The 19,631-nt window shown below is 29.3% G+C and overlaps 1 protein-coding gene across 1 annotated transcript in view; it reads left to right on the plus strand.

The window, feature by feature from the left end:
* The window catches only part of LOC148279202 (suppressor of lurcher protein 1-like), a 422,275-nt gene that overhangs the window by 239,889 nt on the left and 162,755 nt on the right, over positions 1–19,631 (plus strand). The window contains exons 5-6 of the mRNA XM_088230326.1: positions 7,885–8,041; positions 10,853–10,912. Coding sequence (XP_088086452.1) covers positions 7,885–8,041; positions 10,853–10,912 — 217 coding nt within the window. The remainder of the gene's footprint in view (positions 1–7,884; positions 8,042–10,852; positions 10,913–19,631) is intronic.

The raw sequence follows: 19,631 nt of genomic DNA on the forward strand, positions 1-19,631 counted from the left end.
TAAATTATATTAAAGCACACAAAATATATATGGATAATTATCACTTTTTTTTAAAAAAAACTTTACAAAATTATTTTCTGAAATACAGTCGAATAAAAAAAATCATTTTTCACTACTTATTAGCACAAAACAAAATTAAATTTATAATTTTAAATTCCCGCGGAAATGGTCATTGCATTACTATTACGAGTACATCACGATGCATGTTCATTTCGAACTTCGTTTGTAGCCGTTAAAATTTATTTTTATGGAATATCTTCATGAATCTTGACGTCACAATTATCAAGCTCAAACATATAACGTTTTTCTAGGGACGTATTTTTTTATAATTTCTTATTTAAAGTTATGCATGAAAACATTTCTCCACAATATTCATGTTGATTTTGTAAATATAATAAATTGTTTTAAATTCATTTCATATATTTTTATCGGTATCCGTAGTATGTTATTTTTTCCTATTGACGTAACATAAATATTAATTTATTTATTCACAGCTAAATATAAACAAAACAAAAAACTATATGAAGAGAAAAAAAACATATCAAAAGGTTATTCAAACACCAGTTTTCTATTATTCTGTTTATTTCATATCAAATTTAAAATATGAACAAACAATAAAATAGATTTTGTTTTTTACTAAAAATATATCAACTTACCCAAAAAAGATGTTTGCCCATTTTACTGAAAAGTTTTTTCCACTTTTTAAGTTTTAAACAAATGAATTATTTCTAAAACTCTTTCGGAATATTACATAAAATTATTCTTATATTTCATGAGATATTTTAAATATTAAAAACAATTATCAAAACGCTCAGAGTAATAATGCGTAACCTAGAGAGACGCCCTATGTTTTATAGAACGCAAGCGATGTTGGTTTGTTGGTTGACAACCAATTGGTGGCCATTTTGTTTTATTTTGCAACATAAATAAAACGGTTTGATCTGATGCTTTTGTAGCTGTGCTTGGCTTTGTTGATAAATAACTCGGATATTTACGTTATGATAAATAAAAATCGACTATGGTGATTTGCAGTATGTTTGGTTGCAGCAGTAGGAGCGTCAAAGGTGTTAAATGAGTCAGTTTTCACAGGTAATTGATTATGAATATTTTCCCATGATTAACATTGATTTTTGGCATTTTTTGTCCCGACACGTGTATTATGTGGCTTTAGAACATTATTTATGTCAACATATTTACTTCAGATACTATTTTTTCTCAGTTTGGAAGATAAATTTGTGAATTAAAGTATGTTTACTATTGATAATGACAGTTGATTACGGCAATATATTGGTGCAGCACTAGGCACCCATATAAAGTTTGAGTTTTTTTATCGAATAGAGGTCGATTCAAATTTTACTCGAAAATAGGTATGTCAAACTTGAAATCGCATTTAAAATGACGTGTCCAAAATTCAGGTCGCTACGATTGGCCATTTCGGAGATGTGATGGACTAACAAACAAACTCAACACTGGACTTTCGTTCCATGGAGTTGGGTTTATTTTTATTTATTTTTATTTTCTTTTATTCAGGAAACATACAGTACAGTTACAAAGTTTAATATTTTACACAATTGGACTTAATTCTAATGGACCAGTGAAGTTTCCATATTAAAAAGCAATTAAATCTAATGTTAATTATGAAAGTATAAAAAAGAGAAGGAAAAAGAAAACATAAATGAAAGTTGTTTGAAAATTTAAATTTAAGTGAAAAATATATATTTTAAGGTTTGTAGTTTGTAGTGAGTATTTACAAATGGAAATAATATTAAAAATTAAGAAAAATGTATGTATGTATTATGTCTCAATAAAGGTAACATAAGTATATCGTTAATAAAATGTATAAATAAATAAAATTAAAAACTCTCCCTCTCCGATGGCGCTACAGTCCATATCGAGCTTTGGCCTCCTGCAACTTTCGCCTCCAGCTCTGTCGGTCCTCAGCCGCCGTCTTCCAATTTGCCACCTGGAGAAACTGCGCTGCATCCTTTCTCACTTTATCTTCCCATCTCAGCCTGGGCCTTCCCACTAATCTCTTTCCTCCCGGGTGTCCGCACATTATTGTTTTAGGGACACGTGAGTCAGGCATTCGCTGTACATGTCCGGCCCATCGTAATCTAAGCATCTTCATATGTGCCGAGATGCTCGGGTCCTGGTATATAATAAACACAGGCATGTATTTTCAGTTTTATAAAATAAATATAGGCGAATTATAGAAAAATAAACTGGAATAACCCTGCAATAATAAATACACAGATACATATTAAAAAATATTTACAATGCAAATTAATATCCATTTGGCAATACTCGAGCTGAGTACGGCCCATTGTTTTGCTGCGAACTGTAGCTAACTTAATACATAAGTCATAGAATGGTTTTCATACAATGGTTTTCCTACGTTTGGGCTCCTCTACAGCTTGGCGCATTATTACTCAAGTCAAAACGTGTAAATATTATTTGCTTATTTTCATTATTATTCACAATTTATTGTTGATTTTGAACATAAATTACACTTAACTTTTTTTGGAGAAATATATTTTTTCTGCAATGAGTCAAACAAGATTATTTCAATGAAATTTTATTACTCTTTCACCCTTCTGAGCGGTTTTTAAGGGTGTAAAAATGCTCCCTTTCCAGCATATAATTTCGTGCTCTAATCTGAAAGAACAACACAAATAATGAATTCTCGACCACTGCTTTCAAGTAACGTAAATATTCTGTTTTCCCTCGCTAAACATTCAGACCCCTTGTTTATTATTCCGCCAAAAGACTGGCTGAGGATTAAACTGAAATAATTATCACCAGAGGGATTAAATTCTACATTTACGTGTGTAATATGGGCCGCGTTTTCTTGTCCTCGGTAAATAACTAACTGTGCACAAAACCAACAAAATATTTATTAATAATTCTTGAACATATCTGAAACAACAAACCAATCTAACATAAAAACATTTAATCCATAAAAATCATCATCTTTGAACCGGATCGTGGTCATATGGCTAGTGTCCCGGACTTATGAATCAGAGGCCCGAGGTTCGATCCCCGCTTTACCACAACTTAATTCTCATTTTCTAATAATTGATTATCGTAAACTCATTTAAAATGGCCCCAAAAAAATAAATATGTATTAAAGTGAGTTATAAGCACTCAAATATTTTGTTTTATAAATAAATATTTTTTTTAAATAATGGGATCACGTTTGTCAAAATAAATCACAAATTCTAAAATAATCTTGATAACAACTTGATTTGAAGCACTAAATAAAAAGGTTTTTTAAACCTCATTTTTAAATAATTATGTATATTTAAAAGCCAGTTATTTCTTAACCAAAATATCAAGCATTAAAAAATCTAACATAAGATTTGTTTTTTACAAAAACATAATATTAACGTAACAAAACAAGATGTTTCTCAATTTTACAAAAAAGTTTCTCTCACTTTTTAAATTTATGGAAGATAACTTATTTATGAAAGAGAACATAATAAATAATTATCAATAAAATCATTCTCCAAATTCTCATCTGCACCTGATTGCTCATAGGGCACTGGATTTATTAAGTAAATAAAGCGTATCTCGACCTTTTGAGAAACAATGAAGTATTGCAGCGTAAACCAAACAAACAAATATTTCGTGTCCCGAGAATCGAACCCAGTACCTCAATTTTACATAGAATTATATAAAAATATCATAAAATGTATGTAATTTAAATGCTTGAATATTTTTTCACTATCAAAATTTTATAATTTTTCTGCCACAGTTTGAATGTTCAATTTATTATCTACAAATTGATTAAACAATTTTTACTTAAATACTACGTTTTTATATGAGATTCAATATACCAATGTTTCATCTAAATTTTAATAGGCAATATCGCCTGTCGAATAGATTTTAGTTATAAATACAAAACTATCAAGTATATGTTTTCAGAGAACTACCTGTAATTTAAAAAAATAATATTTGCATGTTTAAAACATTTTTTAATTACGCAATGTCAATAAAACAGCATTTTAAAATGGCTTTATGGTCCGAATTCCTGACTTTTTATCAGATTACAGCCTTAAATAATGCGTGTAACAGTTTTAAACATATGAAAAATTAGTGTCTGCGTAAGAGTTTTGATTTACAAAGTAGAATTTCTATTACACCGTTCATTTTTCGGCTGATTCTATGATATATGTAGAAGACATTTGTATATAAATAAGTTGTCCATTTATTAAACATCGGTTTGAACTATTGAAATACGCCAATCGGTTAATAATGACAATCGCCACTCTCTATACTTAATGAAACAGCCGCTAGTCCTGTGTACCCATCCTCATTGTTATCAGGTCATCCAGGTGTACGGTAAGGATACTAATGCAGATCCTTTAGTTCACTTATAGGTAAGGATGTTAGTCCGAACCCAGCCTTACCTCGGCACCAGTATCCTCAATGTCATCCTCCAAATTTGCGTGACGAGTAAGGTCTTTTTAGTCCCAGTATGTTTCGTGGACTCTTAACGTCAATAACTCTGCCCGATATATAGATAATTGTAAAGGGGTGTAATATCAACTGACTTTTTTGTTCAACGAATGAAAAAGACCAAATATAGGTAGTTCTTTAATCGACACAGAAGTATAAGAAGTCGTACCTTAATTTAGTCACTCAAGTTAACAATAATTATAAACATATTACAACAGAGACAAAGAACATTTTAGAGAAGGTAATATAGAAGTCTAGGCATCTACAAGGCTTATGACCTGTCAATGGCTGGTTTAAGTGGCCACTTTACACACTGTGTAACGTTCACCATTCTGCCCACATTTGAACATCTATATTCCTTCAGTTCTTTCATCTGTTAATATTTGTGAAGTTGAAGAGCTGAAACTTTTATTTATGAGGGTGAGATTCATCTAATTGAATTATTTCACCTACATACTAGGCAACTCCTGAAAATGTTATTTTTTCAATTTCTATACTTCTTCATGGACCAGGTGGATTTAACAACAATATTTTGAGTTTGTCAAAATTTAAGACAAGGTAATACAGAAGTCTTCTGTATTACCTTCTCAATGTTCTTCATCTCTGTTGTAATATGTTAATATAAACAGCTCCCCGGGAAGTTGAATCCACTTGTCTACAAAAATTTGGACAAACTCAAAATATTGGTAATAATTATAAACTCGGAACTAAGTTGTTATTAATATAAAAAGTGTCTAATAAAAGTTGGAAAGATCCGTTACCAAAGTGAAGTTCAATACTTGTATAAAAAAATATTGTAATGACCTAGCATATTTAACAAGTACTTAAATATCAATATACTAAATATCAAAATTTAAATGTAATTATCTTAATTTTTAGTAGCAATATTCCTCTACCAAACTCTTGAAACAGGTTCAATATATTTATAATTAAATAATAAATTCAGACCAATGTTCTGAACTAACATCTGATTCAATATCATATTTTATCTTTTAAAAGGAGAATATATTAATAAATGATTGAGTTTTTTGTGTATCTGCAAATATCAAGCGCTACAAGTTTCATCTTTACTTCTCATGGTAAAATCACTTAATCTTCGATTTAGTATATTGTTTGAGTACTTCACAATACTAATTATACTACTGTGCGTTTAGCCGATGTAATTCACTGAAAATGGGTAATGTAGACTCACGTTATACTCCAAGAGAGAATAGGATTAGCTTAGTTGAACACCTCGGTGAGGTAGTAAAGGCCGCGAAGTTAGTCAGATTCTCGTCCAGCCTTATTTAAAGTAGAATCCGGCGTTTTACCAATACACCGAGTGCGTGGTGACAGTTCTGTCGAATCGACTCGACTGGCTGCACAAGAACAGCGGCTAGGCAAAACGAATGAAGCGCGTGACGGAGAAGATGCTTCTAGAAGCTTCCAAAACAAAGGAAGGAACACGGAATTCAACAATTTATCGCGAAGCAACAAGAGGTCCATCCACTTTTTTTTTTACAACTGTAAAATAAAAATAATGTCCCATTACACAATTATCAATGAACTCAGCATTTTTTATTTAGCTAGACATTAACAAAAATACTCTGTAAAAGCTTATTTAAAGCTGTTTATTACTCTCTTTATAAATAACATTAATCATTTATTCTACTATTTTGATTTTGTTAATTCGGCGCTAAAACGAATGTTTTAATTGGATTTCATTGTTCATTGGTGTAAAATAAAAGTTCGTGAAAGTAGATTAGGTGACTGAACTAATCTGAACCAATTGATCATTCAATTTCCGATTCGGAATCGAACACAATTTCATTATCAAAGGGATGAAATATCATCGTGTTCTAACCACAAATAATAATTTAAGTGCGTTTTAATGCGCAACCTACTTAAGCGCCATTGTGATAATATATTATGTACATTACAGCTTCGGAAATTGGTTCATTAAATTTATGATAATAGATAATCATTATTTTGACTATCATACACAGATTCTCCCCGTGTAGCACAGTTAGGTTTTAACAAATAAAACATTGTGTTACGAGGCCGCTTGAGTTTCGACATATTTCTCTATTCGCATTCGGTGTTGCATAGGGTACTGCATCGGTATATCAAATGCAACGTATATTGATCATCTGATACGTCAAGGTAAGGTGAACAAGCGAAACTTCAGCCAATGGAAGGTTATTAGCCTGGACTTATTTAAATATTTCCTTCTCTAAAATATTATTCATTTCTGTTGAAATATAGTTCGACAACTATAATATATTAGAGCTCAATGCATCATGGGTTGCGGATAAAGCATAATCACCGTCGCTTCAATTTACTTTTTGATATTACGCATAGATTATTATTATTTTTATAAACTTAAGAGGTAAAACAGAGTATTAAAAAAATGAAGGATAATTACATTGCAATGAAATACATATTTACAGTCAAAATAGTAAACAAAAAAATCCCACAAAGGCATGGCCTATTCGTGGGTATACAAGAAATGTTTATGAATTTTCGCTCCTATAATAAATGAATAGGTATAATAATTTTGTGTAATATAAGAAAGAGAAAAGAATACATTCTGTAAAATATAATAGGGTACTTTTTTATAGTTATTAAAAAAGGAAATAAAAATTATTTTAAAAACATTAAAATATTTCTTATTATTAAAGGGTAACAAAATATATCAGAAAAAAATAGTCTTTAATATTACAATATTTGAGTTTGTCGAAATGTTCGTAGACAAAATACTGGATTTCACCCCCTCGGGAGTCACAACAATAAAGGTTTTAGCTCTATAACTTCACTAAAATCAACAGATGAAAGAATTGAAGAAATATGGAATTTCAAACATTGGCAAAATGGTGAATGTTACACAGTGTGTTAAGTGGCCACTTAAACCAGCCAATAATAGGTCATAAGCCCTGTAAATGCCGCAACTTTCATGTTTCCTTATTTAAGGTATTCTCCATCCCTGTTGTAATTTGTTTCTCTTTAATATTGTTTAATTTATTTTAGTATCGTTTTTTAATCAACGTTCAGCATTGTTTTTTTATCTCTAAATATTTGTTTTTAAATATTTTTTTTAATTATTTCATTTATTTCTTTAAGAGTGTTGAAAAGAGCTGACCCAATTTTACCTCAGATTAATAATAATAACAAAAATACGTTTTCAGTTCGATTCCACTTCTATTTAAAATTTTCATCAGTTACCGGCTTTGTCGTTACCGACACGTCAATTTGATCAGTCTGATGATATCAGTCATGATGTGGCAACTAAACTAAAAACGCTTTTTAACTGTTATGATGAAAATACAGTTCCTGCAAGAAATGTCAGTATTAAAACTGAATATATTAAAAACAATATTTTATTCTCGTAAACAGTATAGGAGAAATTGATTTAAAAAAATAAATTGATGTTGATTTTTCTTGTTCCAGAACTTTTTCTGACTGACGGTCAGAAGATAGCAGATACAGCGTGTGATTTCCAGTTTTTATCTGCAGAACATTCCAGCCCTCACGGGTGGTTTTACAGCCCCCGATACCCCTCCAGCTACCCCAAGAATGTTAGGTGTTCCTACAGATTTAGAGCGAGGTAAATTTACACATTATGAATACTTAATACTTTTGCCATTTAACCAAAAGGAAATAATATAATTTTAAAAAAAGCCTGTAATTGTTTAAAATTTTCATTTTATTTTAATGTACCAGTAGTCCAAAAAGTACCTGCTCTGATGTGTATATGGCGATTGTTCATTGAAAAAAATATTATGGTAGGATGTACCAACCTTTTAAAGCTTAAGACTTAGGGGGGGGGGGGCTGCTGTAGTAATTGGACACTAAATCTAATAGTAAAAAATAATCAAACGTATGAATTCATGAATTCATCTCCACTATAAATAGACACTTTTTTTAGTTTCTTTCTTAAAATTATCGTTTACATTTATGTATTTTCGATTATTAAATAGACTTCATACTCTATGTAATATGAATCAAGACGTTGGCGACTTATTTTGTGTAAATATTGGAGCATACATAGCCGACATTTTCTGTATTTCATGGATAGGAGAAACCAGTACCTTTTAGTTCTTGATAACCTTTTTTTTGTTTTCATTCATTGTTGTATCGTTCAATATATATTTAATTTCTTTTTTATGCTTTTTTCTATTCATGGTTTTTTTATAGGTACCAATTATTATAATTTTTATTTTTAAATATCTTCACAAATATAATTATTCTGGTAGTGAGATGTCACTGAACTTCTAATCGGCTTAACCGATTTACGTGCGGTTTTTGGCGAAATATAAATCTTTGCACTGCGCGTGTTAGTAATTTTCAATCTTATCTGTAAAAAAAATAAAAGCATAAAACTTTTTTCACAGACCTACTAGGGTAACAATTGACGAGAATGAATGCATTAAAAAATGGAAAAATTTGGTTTTTGAATTTTTACAAACAACATTCGTTTTTCATGGATCCCAATCAGATTCTTTCCTTACATTCTTAATAATTTCTTCTCATGTATTTCTTTTTACTGGATTTTTAGTAGTACTAAAATAATATCAACTGACATTCAATACATTTTTGAACATCGCATTCATAAATAAAGTGAACCCCTGTTGGTGAGAAGAGCTGAGTTTTAAATTTGAAAAAATAATTTAATATTTAAAAATGAATTATTTTATGTTTTGGAATTCGACCATAGACAAGTCCCTAGGTACCTACTGAAATCCAATGTTTCAATATGCTTTGGGATTCAATCATTAACAAGTACCTAGGTACCTACTTATCGATGAAAAGTCTTATTCCAAGGTAATAGCAGGCAAACCAACGTCGGCCAAGACAACGTCTGTCGGGTCCGCTAGTTAGTATACATATTTTTTAAGAATTCTACTTACCTAAGTAGTAGTTTTAAATATTAATATGAATTTTTTTTTCGTTTATTTTTTGTCGTTTAGTGTTATTCAAAATAGTTCCTTTATTTCTTCGTCAATATATATTTTTTCTTGGTTTTTCTTATCAGTATTTTTATAACTGCTTTTATATTTTTCATACTGTTCATCTTTTCAAACTTCTTAATTTGTGAATAACTGTTTAGTACTTATTTGTTTTTAATACTATATTTTACTTAAAATTCTACTTACATGTCTCTATATTATTGTATTTGCAACTAATATGTAAAAGGTACTCAGTGCCGTTTATTTCAATAAAATAAAATGAAATATTAGATTCTTAATATCCAGTTACTGTTAGCAGTGGCGGCCTCCGTGGTGTAGTGGTCAAGACGCTTGACTCACGCACAGAAGGTTCCGGGTTCAATTCACGGTGAGAACACAAAAATTAAAATGTGATTTTTCTCAAGCCTGGTTGTTCTGTAATGTAATTCACCACTGTAATTAGGCTTCCTGGCCTGTTGTGGTGCAAAAAAATGAAATGAAATGAGAAGCATGTCCAGTTACTATAGCACTCACCCTACATTTTTAGTATTTGTTTGACAGCCATCAATAGTAAACGATCTCAGCGAATTCGTAAACACGAAAAAAATTGGTCATCGTTATGTAAAGCAATACTTTCATTTAAAGGTAGATTCTATTTTGGAGGATTCTGCTCCTTTATCAGTACAAATAAAATTTCGGCAGAGTTTACACGAGGCCATATAAGCTATCAAGATTAACATCGCGGTGGTCGAACAAATAAGGTAACCACGTCTAAAATAGTTTTAAAAAATCCGAAAATTGTGTTAAATGACCATACACTGAAAATGCAAGAGCTAGCAAATATGGAGACATGTCAAAAAGTTTTGTGTATCGCTTATTGACTGAAAATAAGCACATAAAAAAGGTGAACGAGAGATGGCTGCCTCGTTTGCTTACAATGGAACAAAAACGTTTTGAGGAAGTTTCAGTCGAGTGTTTTGCTATGTTTTTCAGCATTAAAGTTGAGTTTTCGCATTAATTCAAAACCATGAATGATTCATTGGTCCATCACTTTACATCTGAAAAGAAGAAACAGTCAAAACTGAACTGCAAATGGAAAGAAATACTTTGGGGGAGAATTTTTTTTTCCAGCAATGATGAGGCGGAGTCTGCGGTTAATGGGTATTTTTAGGAGTTCGACGGTTCTTACTATAAACAGAGAGCTATTTAACATCGCTGAGAGAAGCGTGTAGAGCTAAAAAGATATTGAGAAAATAAAAATATTTTTTTCCGTTTTCTTTGTTAGGTCGGGCACTTTTGGTACTACCATCTTATATCGTATTTCAAAACGTTTTTTTTTACGATTTTTTAAAAATACAAACTGTTATTGATTTATAAAGAATTACTAAACAACAATTATGTCATGATTTATACTTTGTATTATATGCATTTAAATATTAAATACGTGTTTATATTATTTTCATTTCCAGGTTAAAAGAGAGAATACGAATCGTCTTTGAAGAAGTAACTCTTCAAAAGGGTGACATAAGGTAAGATTTATTATTACGTTACTTTTTATTAATATTAATGATCAAAACCTTTATCAAACATAATATGTACAAAGCGATAAATACAAAATAATCCAAAAAATCAAGCACGGTCAAATGGCGAACTTATTGTCCCCAGCAATTTCTTATAGTCTGACCAAAAATATAAATATTTTAATAATTTTAATTAAATTTAAAAAAAGAGTTAATATTTATAACGTCTAAATAAAACATTATTTTTTAAATTAAATATTCTTTAATATACTGCCTTGCGTCTTCCTAATATTTATTTTTTATTTTTATTTTTATTTAAAAGTAAAAATAATTATTAAATGACATTGGTCGTAGGGAGTCAGAAAAGTTGATGCATACCACGGATTGGAGATTCTTACTGGATGTCGAAAATAAAATATGAAAATAAAGAATAATTTTAAAATATATAAAAACAGATGGCAACCAAGAAGTTTCGCATTATAAATAAATTGTCTATGTTTTATTAATGTATGTATGTGTATGCACATGGGTGTATGTAAGTGTGTGTATGTACATGTGTTTATATGTGTGTGTATATATATATAAATGTATATATGTGTATGTGTGAATGTATATGGATCAAAAAATTAATACGAGTAAGTTCATATTTTATTAGTCTGTGCTCTCTATTAATTTGTTTACTATTATCATTTATTAGAATGTAATTGCCTAGCTTTGAACGGGGTTTGTACCCTTGTTAGTTGGGAAAAGTGAACGTAAAATTAAATTTTTTAAGAAGGTGTAAATAAGTCAAAATAAAATGTATTAATAACACACTAAACAATTTTGCGAAATTTCCAATATTTTAATTGTTTTAACAAACTTATTATGAATGTATATTGCCATGCATTGCCATGCATATGGGACTTCTTAGAATTAAAGATTTTTTTCGCCAATGGAAATTTTTATTTATTTTTATGTAATTTTATGTAGTTTTTTTAAAGAAGTGGCTTTTTTCTCGTTCACTAAAATATTCCGTTTTTTTTTTTTTAAATAAGTCAAAGTGCTATAACATTAATAGCAGTCAATGTTATTTATTTTTTTTAATATGCCATATCTAAATGTTTAAATGCTTAAAGAAAAATGTTTTATTATATAATAATCTATTTTGTCCTTCTTAAAATATGACATTTTTCTTGTTACTTTATTCCTATTTAAAGAATTGAAAAATCGCTTTGATTTTTACTGTTATTTTCTTTTGTTTTTTTGCCAGCCTTTTATTACTTAAATCACATTTTAAAACATTTCAAGAGGCAGCTCTATCTAGTTACACCATACAAAAAAATATATATATATTTTTTAATCATTTTTTCAAAACTCGTTCCCAGCAATTCATGGCATTTTAGAATAGGTACTAGGCTATTAGGCTAGCGAGAACGAGAGGATAAAGTATTTTAAACTATACACAAAAACACGTTTTTTGTATGTAGATGTATCATCAATACGCGACAATGACGCGACATCTGTCCGGCATCTATATTTTTTTCACACCGAAATTTTAAATACTGTTCACTCCATACAAATTTATATGAAAATCATGCACAGAAAAATCAATGAAAATAATGATTTTTAAGTAAATCAACAAAACAAACATACACATTTTTTTTTACTTAAAAATGTTTTTCGTATTATTAGGGATAACAACCTGCCTACCTTTAGTTAAAAATAGTTTTAAAAATCTTAAATTATGCTTTTTTACACTCATGACTTGCGATTTAGGTATACCTCAGGGTACGGTGATAGGTCCGCTTCTATTTATTCTCTATGGCAATGACATATTTTGTCAAAATTTAAATAAAAAAATAATTTCATATGCCGATGATACGGTTGGATTAGTTAAGGGAGTTAACTGGAACTAAGTTAATTTAGTGGCTAATGACGTTATAAACAAATTGAAACTATGGTTTGAAAAAAATATATTATCTTTAAATACGGAAAAGACAAAAATCATCCCATTTTTTATTAACAAAACAAAATTGGATTCAGTAGTAAAAATAATTATTCACCAAAACAATTGCAACAAAACTAACTGCGATCAAACATGTTCAGTACTTGATACAACAGATAAAATCAAATATCTTGGTGTATACATAGACCAAAACTTAAAACGGAAAGACCATAGTGAACTAGTTAAACGTATTAGAAAATGTAAAAACATATTTATTCGTTTAAGGAAGCTTATTACTCAATTGTACAATCTTTGTTTCAATATGGTATTGTAGGATGGGGTGGTGCATGTGCCAATATATTTAACCCTCCTAAAATAGTACAAAGATTAAATATTTACGTCAATTTAAAGAAACCCTCAACATTTAATACGGAAAGTCCATATTAAATGTTTAAGATTCATACAGAAGACACTATTTATAAAATAAATTCCATTACACAAATTTATAAAGAAGAAAAAATAAAAGAATTTTAGATGAATAAGTCACTCAGATACCAAAATAATATTAAAATTCCCAAACTCCACACAAGTCATGGTCGAAATAGCTTTGTCTTCAAAGGTGTAAAAAAATATAATAATCTCCCCAATGAACTAAAAATAAATAAAAATAATTAAAAATAATTTATCACTAAATCAATTTAAAGTTAATCTAAAGAAATTTTTTGAACGCGTGTAAAAACTGCATTAAATGTAAATTAGTATGAATGTATTATTATTTTATGTTTTTTTTTTTTTATATTCTGTTTTTTTATTATTGTTTTTTCTTATGTACTCGTTTGTTCAAAATTATATAAACTCTTATAAATAAACAACTTCAACAGTATAAATCACTCTCCAAGCACAAGAGTTAGTTTTTTTTGGAGAGTTACAGTGATAACATTTACTAGATGTATAAAAATACATCTGTATAAAATTGTTTAAAAAGTAAATAACATACTCTTTCTATGAATTTGCCTTGGACGTTGATTATTATGTTTGTTACAAGTTAAATGAAACATTTATTTGTTAAAATTTGTACCTTATATTTGAGTGAGTTCATTTGACTCTCGTTAACTGATTTCTGTAATTAAACGGTACAGTTCAATTAATAAGTGCTCAACTTCTCAAGTCATCTCTTCTTAGCAGGAAATTAAAATAGGTTTATTAATTTGTCGTTCCGGAATCATTAGCTACACCGTGTTTCATCTCACCCTGGTTCTAGTTGCTGGAATGGATGACGCTTTAACCAACCGCTAATCCAATCCCACCCGAGTACCGTGAAACACGATCACCCAATTTCCAACCACTCTCTCCTGTGAAGTTCACCCACTTTCCAACTACCCACCCACGAGCTCACCCTCCGCCAACCTGTCAACCATAACTCATCAGGGACATATTTGTAAAATAAATTTGAAAATAAATATGTCATTAAACCACCAAAATCATATAACCAAATTTAAAACATTGCACACCTCAACCAATCTGGTTATACCACATTGAATCTATGTGCACACATTTATAGAATAATTATAGGAATTATTGGATGGGGTGGTGCTTTTAAAACAAATATTTTACCAGTTAAAAAAATACAAAAATTAATTATAAAAGTTATTTTGAAAAAAACATCAACTTTTTCTATTGTTCAATTATTTAAAAAAATTAAGTTTTTTGATATAAAATTGCTATATAAAAAGAGTTGATTGCTTCAAATACATAAAGACACAATAAATAGTAGTATTTTTATGATACGAATTTTCGAATTTTCTTAATACGTAAAGTATTTTATTTTCTATTCCTACCATTTGGTGTTCGTATGTGTTCTTAATTCTCTACGTCTTTCATTTTTTTTATCTGATCTTTCTATTAAAAACCTTGCATATCGCGGTACTGTTTTAATTAGTTCTTTTCTTTTACTTCGAAACTGACTAATTAAATTTTTTTTGTTTTTTCTTAATAAAATAAATATTTGCGTTCTTATGATTTACCCAAATATTTCATTTTAGTATTTTTATTTAGTATTAAAGTATTTTTATGATACTACTATTTATTGTGTCTTTGTGTTAAATGAACAAAGATAATAAAAACTACAGTCAAGAATACAATGTATTTAAGAAAGAAGTGAAAAGCTACATTTATAATTCTTCTTTAAGTTACACTGATTAAAAACATCGTTTATAATTTGTTTTGTAATTTACTCGTATATATCCTAAAAATATTATTAATTAAAATAAAATAAACTAATGTAAGACGTCACTCACCATTATGTACACAAGAATTGTTTTTTTCTTTTACGTAATGAGAAACGTTGATGTAAATATATGTATTTAATTATTATAAAAAAATGTATTTAGTTGTAACATTGTATTTTCAATTATTATTATTTACAAAAAAAATAATTATTTTAAATTTGCTAGTATGGGGCGTTCGGATTTGTTTACTACCTACGAGACCCTGGTTAAGATGTTGCATTGTTCCTGCCATGGGTACCTTTATTGTTGCGGCGTGAGAACAACAACTGAACCAACCGTGTGTACATGTGATTTTTTATATTCTCACCGCGATCGCAAAAAAATATTTTGCGACCAATTACTATCAATATTCTGTGTTGCGCAATTTGTCAAGCCTCCCCCCTCCTTCCTGACAACAAAATTGAATCTGATCTAGACATCCAGACTGCCGCGAAAGAAGTACCAGCAATAAAGGTGCCGGAACCCAGAATAAGGTAGGAATTGCAATCATTGTATTAAGGGTTATGTAGTAAAAGTAAATAAAGGAAGGTTGGTTGGCAAAATATAATGTCTTCGGGATACGTTGGTGATATTCATATGCTCCACTCAGGAATGAATGTGGAAAAGAAGATATACTTGTACAATATAACCCGGGTTCAAGTGACAGACTTTTATCATAAGAATATATATTTTTAAATTTTGACCAAAAACTTTTAATTGTGTGGTCTATCTCTTATGAGTAAAAGGTCATAATAATGATAATAAAAAAAAATTATTAACCTTAATATATACAATGTAATAAATAGTTTTTTTTTCAAATAACAAATGTATACGCGGTTAAATGGCGGACTTAATACCTCTTAATCCTCGTAATTTCTTAAAATCTCACAAAAAACAAATAAAAAACTACAATATTAAAGTAAATAAATGAAAAATTAAGACAATAGAAACATTAAAAACATAATGTCGGTTATGGTGTCTATAGCTTGCATTTAATACATTTTAATGTATCCAATTGCATCTACCAAATATGCATTTATACTATAAAAACATTTATTTATTTTAGACACTTTTAACGCTCTTGACTTTTTTTCATTACAATTTATTTCTTCAAAAAGAAAAAACAAACAATAATAACATAATTTGACTGTTTAAACATACGCATTTCCAATAACAAGTGTTTGGAGAGAGCTTCTCGTATTGCGAGTAGTTCAGCCTGAATACATTAAAACGTGTAATTTTAATTTTTACTACATTCCTAAATATCACAATGGTTGTTTTAAGAAAGAACGACGTTTCTGCATAAAATAAAAAACGGAGAAAATAAATATTTTTAACTCGGAGATTGAAAATTTCGCTGAGTGAAAAGTACTACAAAAACTAAGTATATTATTAAGCGACAGTATGTATTATGGTTTGCCTTAACGGAATATTTAGATTAATTTTTCATACATTTTACGATAAATATTTAATAATTAACATTTTCATATTCTTATTAGTAAAAAAAATACAAGACAACATGTTATACTTCAATGAAAAGACGTTTCTAGCTAGAAACGCTTTTTTTATTTAGTAATTAAGTAAACGTCTTTCTTTTTTAGTGTTAATATGCCGATTAATTCTACTCAACTGAATGAAATAGGCGTTACTGGCCATTTACTGCTTTTTAAACTAGTAACGCCGACCTAATAAACAATTAACTTCGAAATTACAAGCAGATCTTAAATTTAATTCAAAACGAGTATGTACATTTATTTCAGATGTTTTTAAAAACGGAATAAAAGAAAAAATAAGTATTGAAATCAGTCTTTTATAATTATATACGTCAGATCAGCCTTTTATATTTAGTAATCTTCAAAACTTTTTGCAGTTGAGTCATTTATTAGTGAAAATAATAGGGTTGTGGTTATTTAAGGAAGATAGATGTATTTATAGTATATGCGTATTTTTTACCTGATTCCGAATATGTATTTAACTCATTTTTTAAAAAAATGTTAGATGCGTCCTTCTTTTTAATGACGGCAGTATTCTAAAAATTACATACTCAATAAATGTTTGTTTAAAATAGGCAGGATTTTTTTTTTGAAACTTTTCTACGCCGTATCTGGTTATACTACCAACCTTAAAATACTAGTGACTAGACCCAAATTGCTGAGATATTCACCTTATCTGCCTGACTTAACATATCTCAATTAAGGACACCTCAAATATCTTAGGCTCATCAGATATCAATTAATCTTTACCATGTTTGTATCGTTACACATTCCTAGCTAAGTGAACGGTTTACCACATGGTATGAAATATATTGTTTTATACTTTTCATATACGTATTTACTTTGAAAAATGCTGGTGAGTGTCCTATGCACAATTGGTTGCAGATAAGATTTATTTTTTTATTCAATCAAAACTGTTTGGCTAGTATAATATTCTTGCACAATATAATATCTTACTAAAAAGATGCCTAATTTAATGACAGTGTAGGTACTTCTTGAGATTCATTTATTTATTTATTTTCTTTATTTTTTAATATACACGGCACGCAGTGCCTTTTACCTTACAAAGATACATATTTAAAATAATATATAGATTTGAAAACTCGTAAATTAGAAAACAAAAAGTTTAAAATAAACCTTTTTTTCTTGCAAAATATGTTTCGCGTATAAAAAAGATTTTTAATCTTACCTATTTTTCTTTGTATTTTTGTTGCATGTTTTCCAAACAAAAAAGTGGTGGGCTTTATTTTCATTCAGTCTAATTTTTTAAATTGGTGTCTTTACGTTATTTATCCAGGCGAACTCGCTCCTAATGGGTATCAAATCTAATCCTCGGGTTAACAACCTTTGAACTTTGGTCTTTGAAAAGAAAAACTCAAAGGAGCTTCTGATACGCCAATACAATGTTATTATTTTACCTCTAATCTGTTTTGGGCCAAGCTACTAAGAGAAATTTTAAATAAAAAGGCTTTGCACACGCAAACAATGTTTGGCAGCGGATTAAAAAAAAAATAGCATTTCTTGTCGGCTTCTTAGTTTGAGTATATTGTGTCCATAAAAAGTCTCCAGGTCTTTCTGTCCATCCTCCGCAGTCAGGTTCGCGTTCCGTACTTCTGACTTGAACTGCCGTCAAACAGTCAGCAGCGGACGTCCAGGACGTCGAGAATCTGATGTTTTGTAAAGTAGGCAAGCGTTGTCGAGTCTCTTGGATGCATCCGCAGTACATGGCTAAGACAAGTGTATCGCCTACGCTAGATAACAATTATTGTCACTGGAAATGGCTGTTTGTTCCTTTATTTCTTAATTTCTCAATCAAACCACTGCATACCCTGAATTTTTCTTAGATACTTATTCTCCCACTCAGTATTTTGCTGTTTTAGGTTCTAGTAAGGTGCCACAATTTGCATCCTTAGACCAGAAAGTAGAAAATGCATTTGACTACTATACAAGAGGCTCGGGTTTGTTTCCCGACATGGTTGACATGAAATATTGAAAGTGTGTTATTATACCTCAGTTCAGTGCTGAAATACGGCGATTATTGGCAAAAAATTAAAATCCATACTTGCCGTACAAAATAATGCAAAATAAGTATTTGACAGTTGAAAATTACAAGAAAATATTCCTAGCAGATTTACTAGATACAAAAATACCTGTTCTAAAGCTTCATACATTATATAAACTATGTTTAAACTACGTTACAATAATATATTAAAATAATAACAATATTGATTGCAATAAAAATGAAGAAATTATAAAAATTAAATACTTGGATCATTTTTGAAATAGTTAATAAACTAAATACAAAACATTTTTTTAAATTTAAAATTAAAAAAATATATGACAATCTAATGAATTAAATTTAATTTATATTGACAATTATTTTTTAAAAATTGGCAACTTACAGTCTCAATTCCAGTAACTAAAACCAAGTGAATAAAAGTACAGATTATAAAATTAGAAATAATATTTTTTTAAATTTAATAATTGATCAAAAAATAAACATTTATTATTGAAAGAGGCATTAAATTTATATTCTTAAGACCTCATCCAGCTGATTTCCCTCGATTCTGAGGAGCCACTCTGTTACTTCAACTGGGAATCTATTTTTGGAAAAATTAAAACTTGTGTGTCTTTAGGCGAAAATTGTCTTCATTTGAGGAACCGCAAGACTACCTTTAGTTATGGCTTTGGTTTTTTTGGAGTGTACTCAACTAGTTAAGGTTTCTTATCGTAGACATTTTTAACAGGGTCATTATAAAAAACAGATTCAAAACTTTTAATTTCTTAAATAGTGGTTCTAAATGACACTAAAATGTTTTTTTGAAAATGACATGTATAATTGCTTTTTAGACTTAAACTAATGGATCTAGTATAGATAAAGTGACTCCACCCCAACATACGATACCATATCTTATCATGCTTTGGCAAAATGCAAAATATACATTTCGTAGAAGTTTCAAGCTCAGAACAATTTTTGATATTTTAAAGCTGTAAATATTTTTTTATCCTACCAGTTAATATGCCAATATATGTTTCCTACC

The sequence above is a fragment of the Micrasema longulum genome, unplaced genomic scaffold (assembly GCF_059751315.1).
Source record: "Micrasema longulum isolate JH-2025_06_02 unplaced genomic scaffold, ASM5975131v1 h1tg000746l, whole genome shotgun sequence".
NCBI lineage: Eukaryota > Metazoa > Arthropoda > Insecta > Trichoptera > Brachycentridae > Micrasema > Micrasema longulum.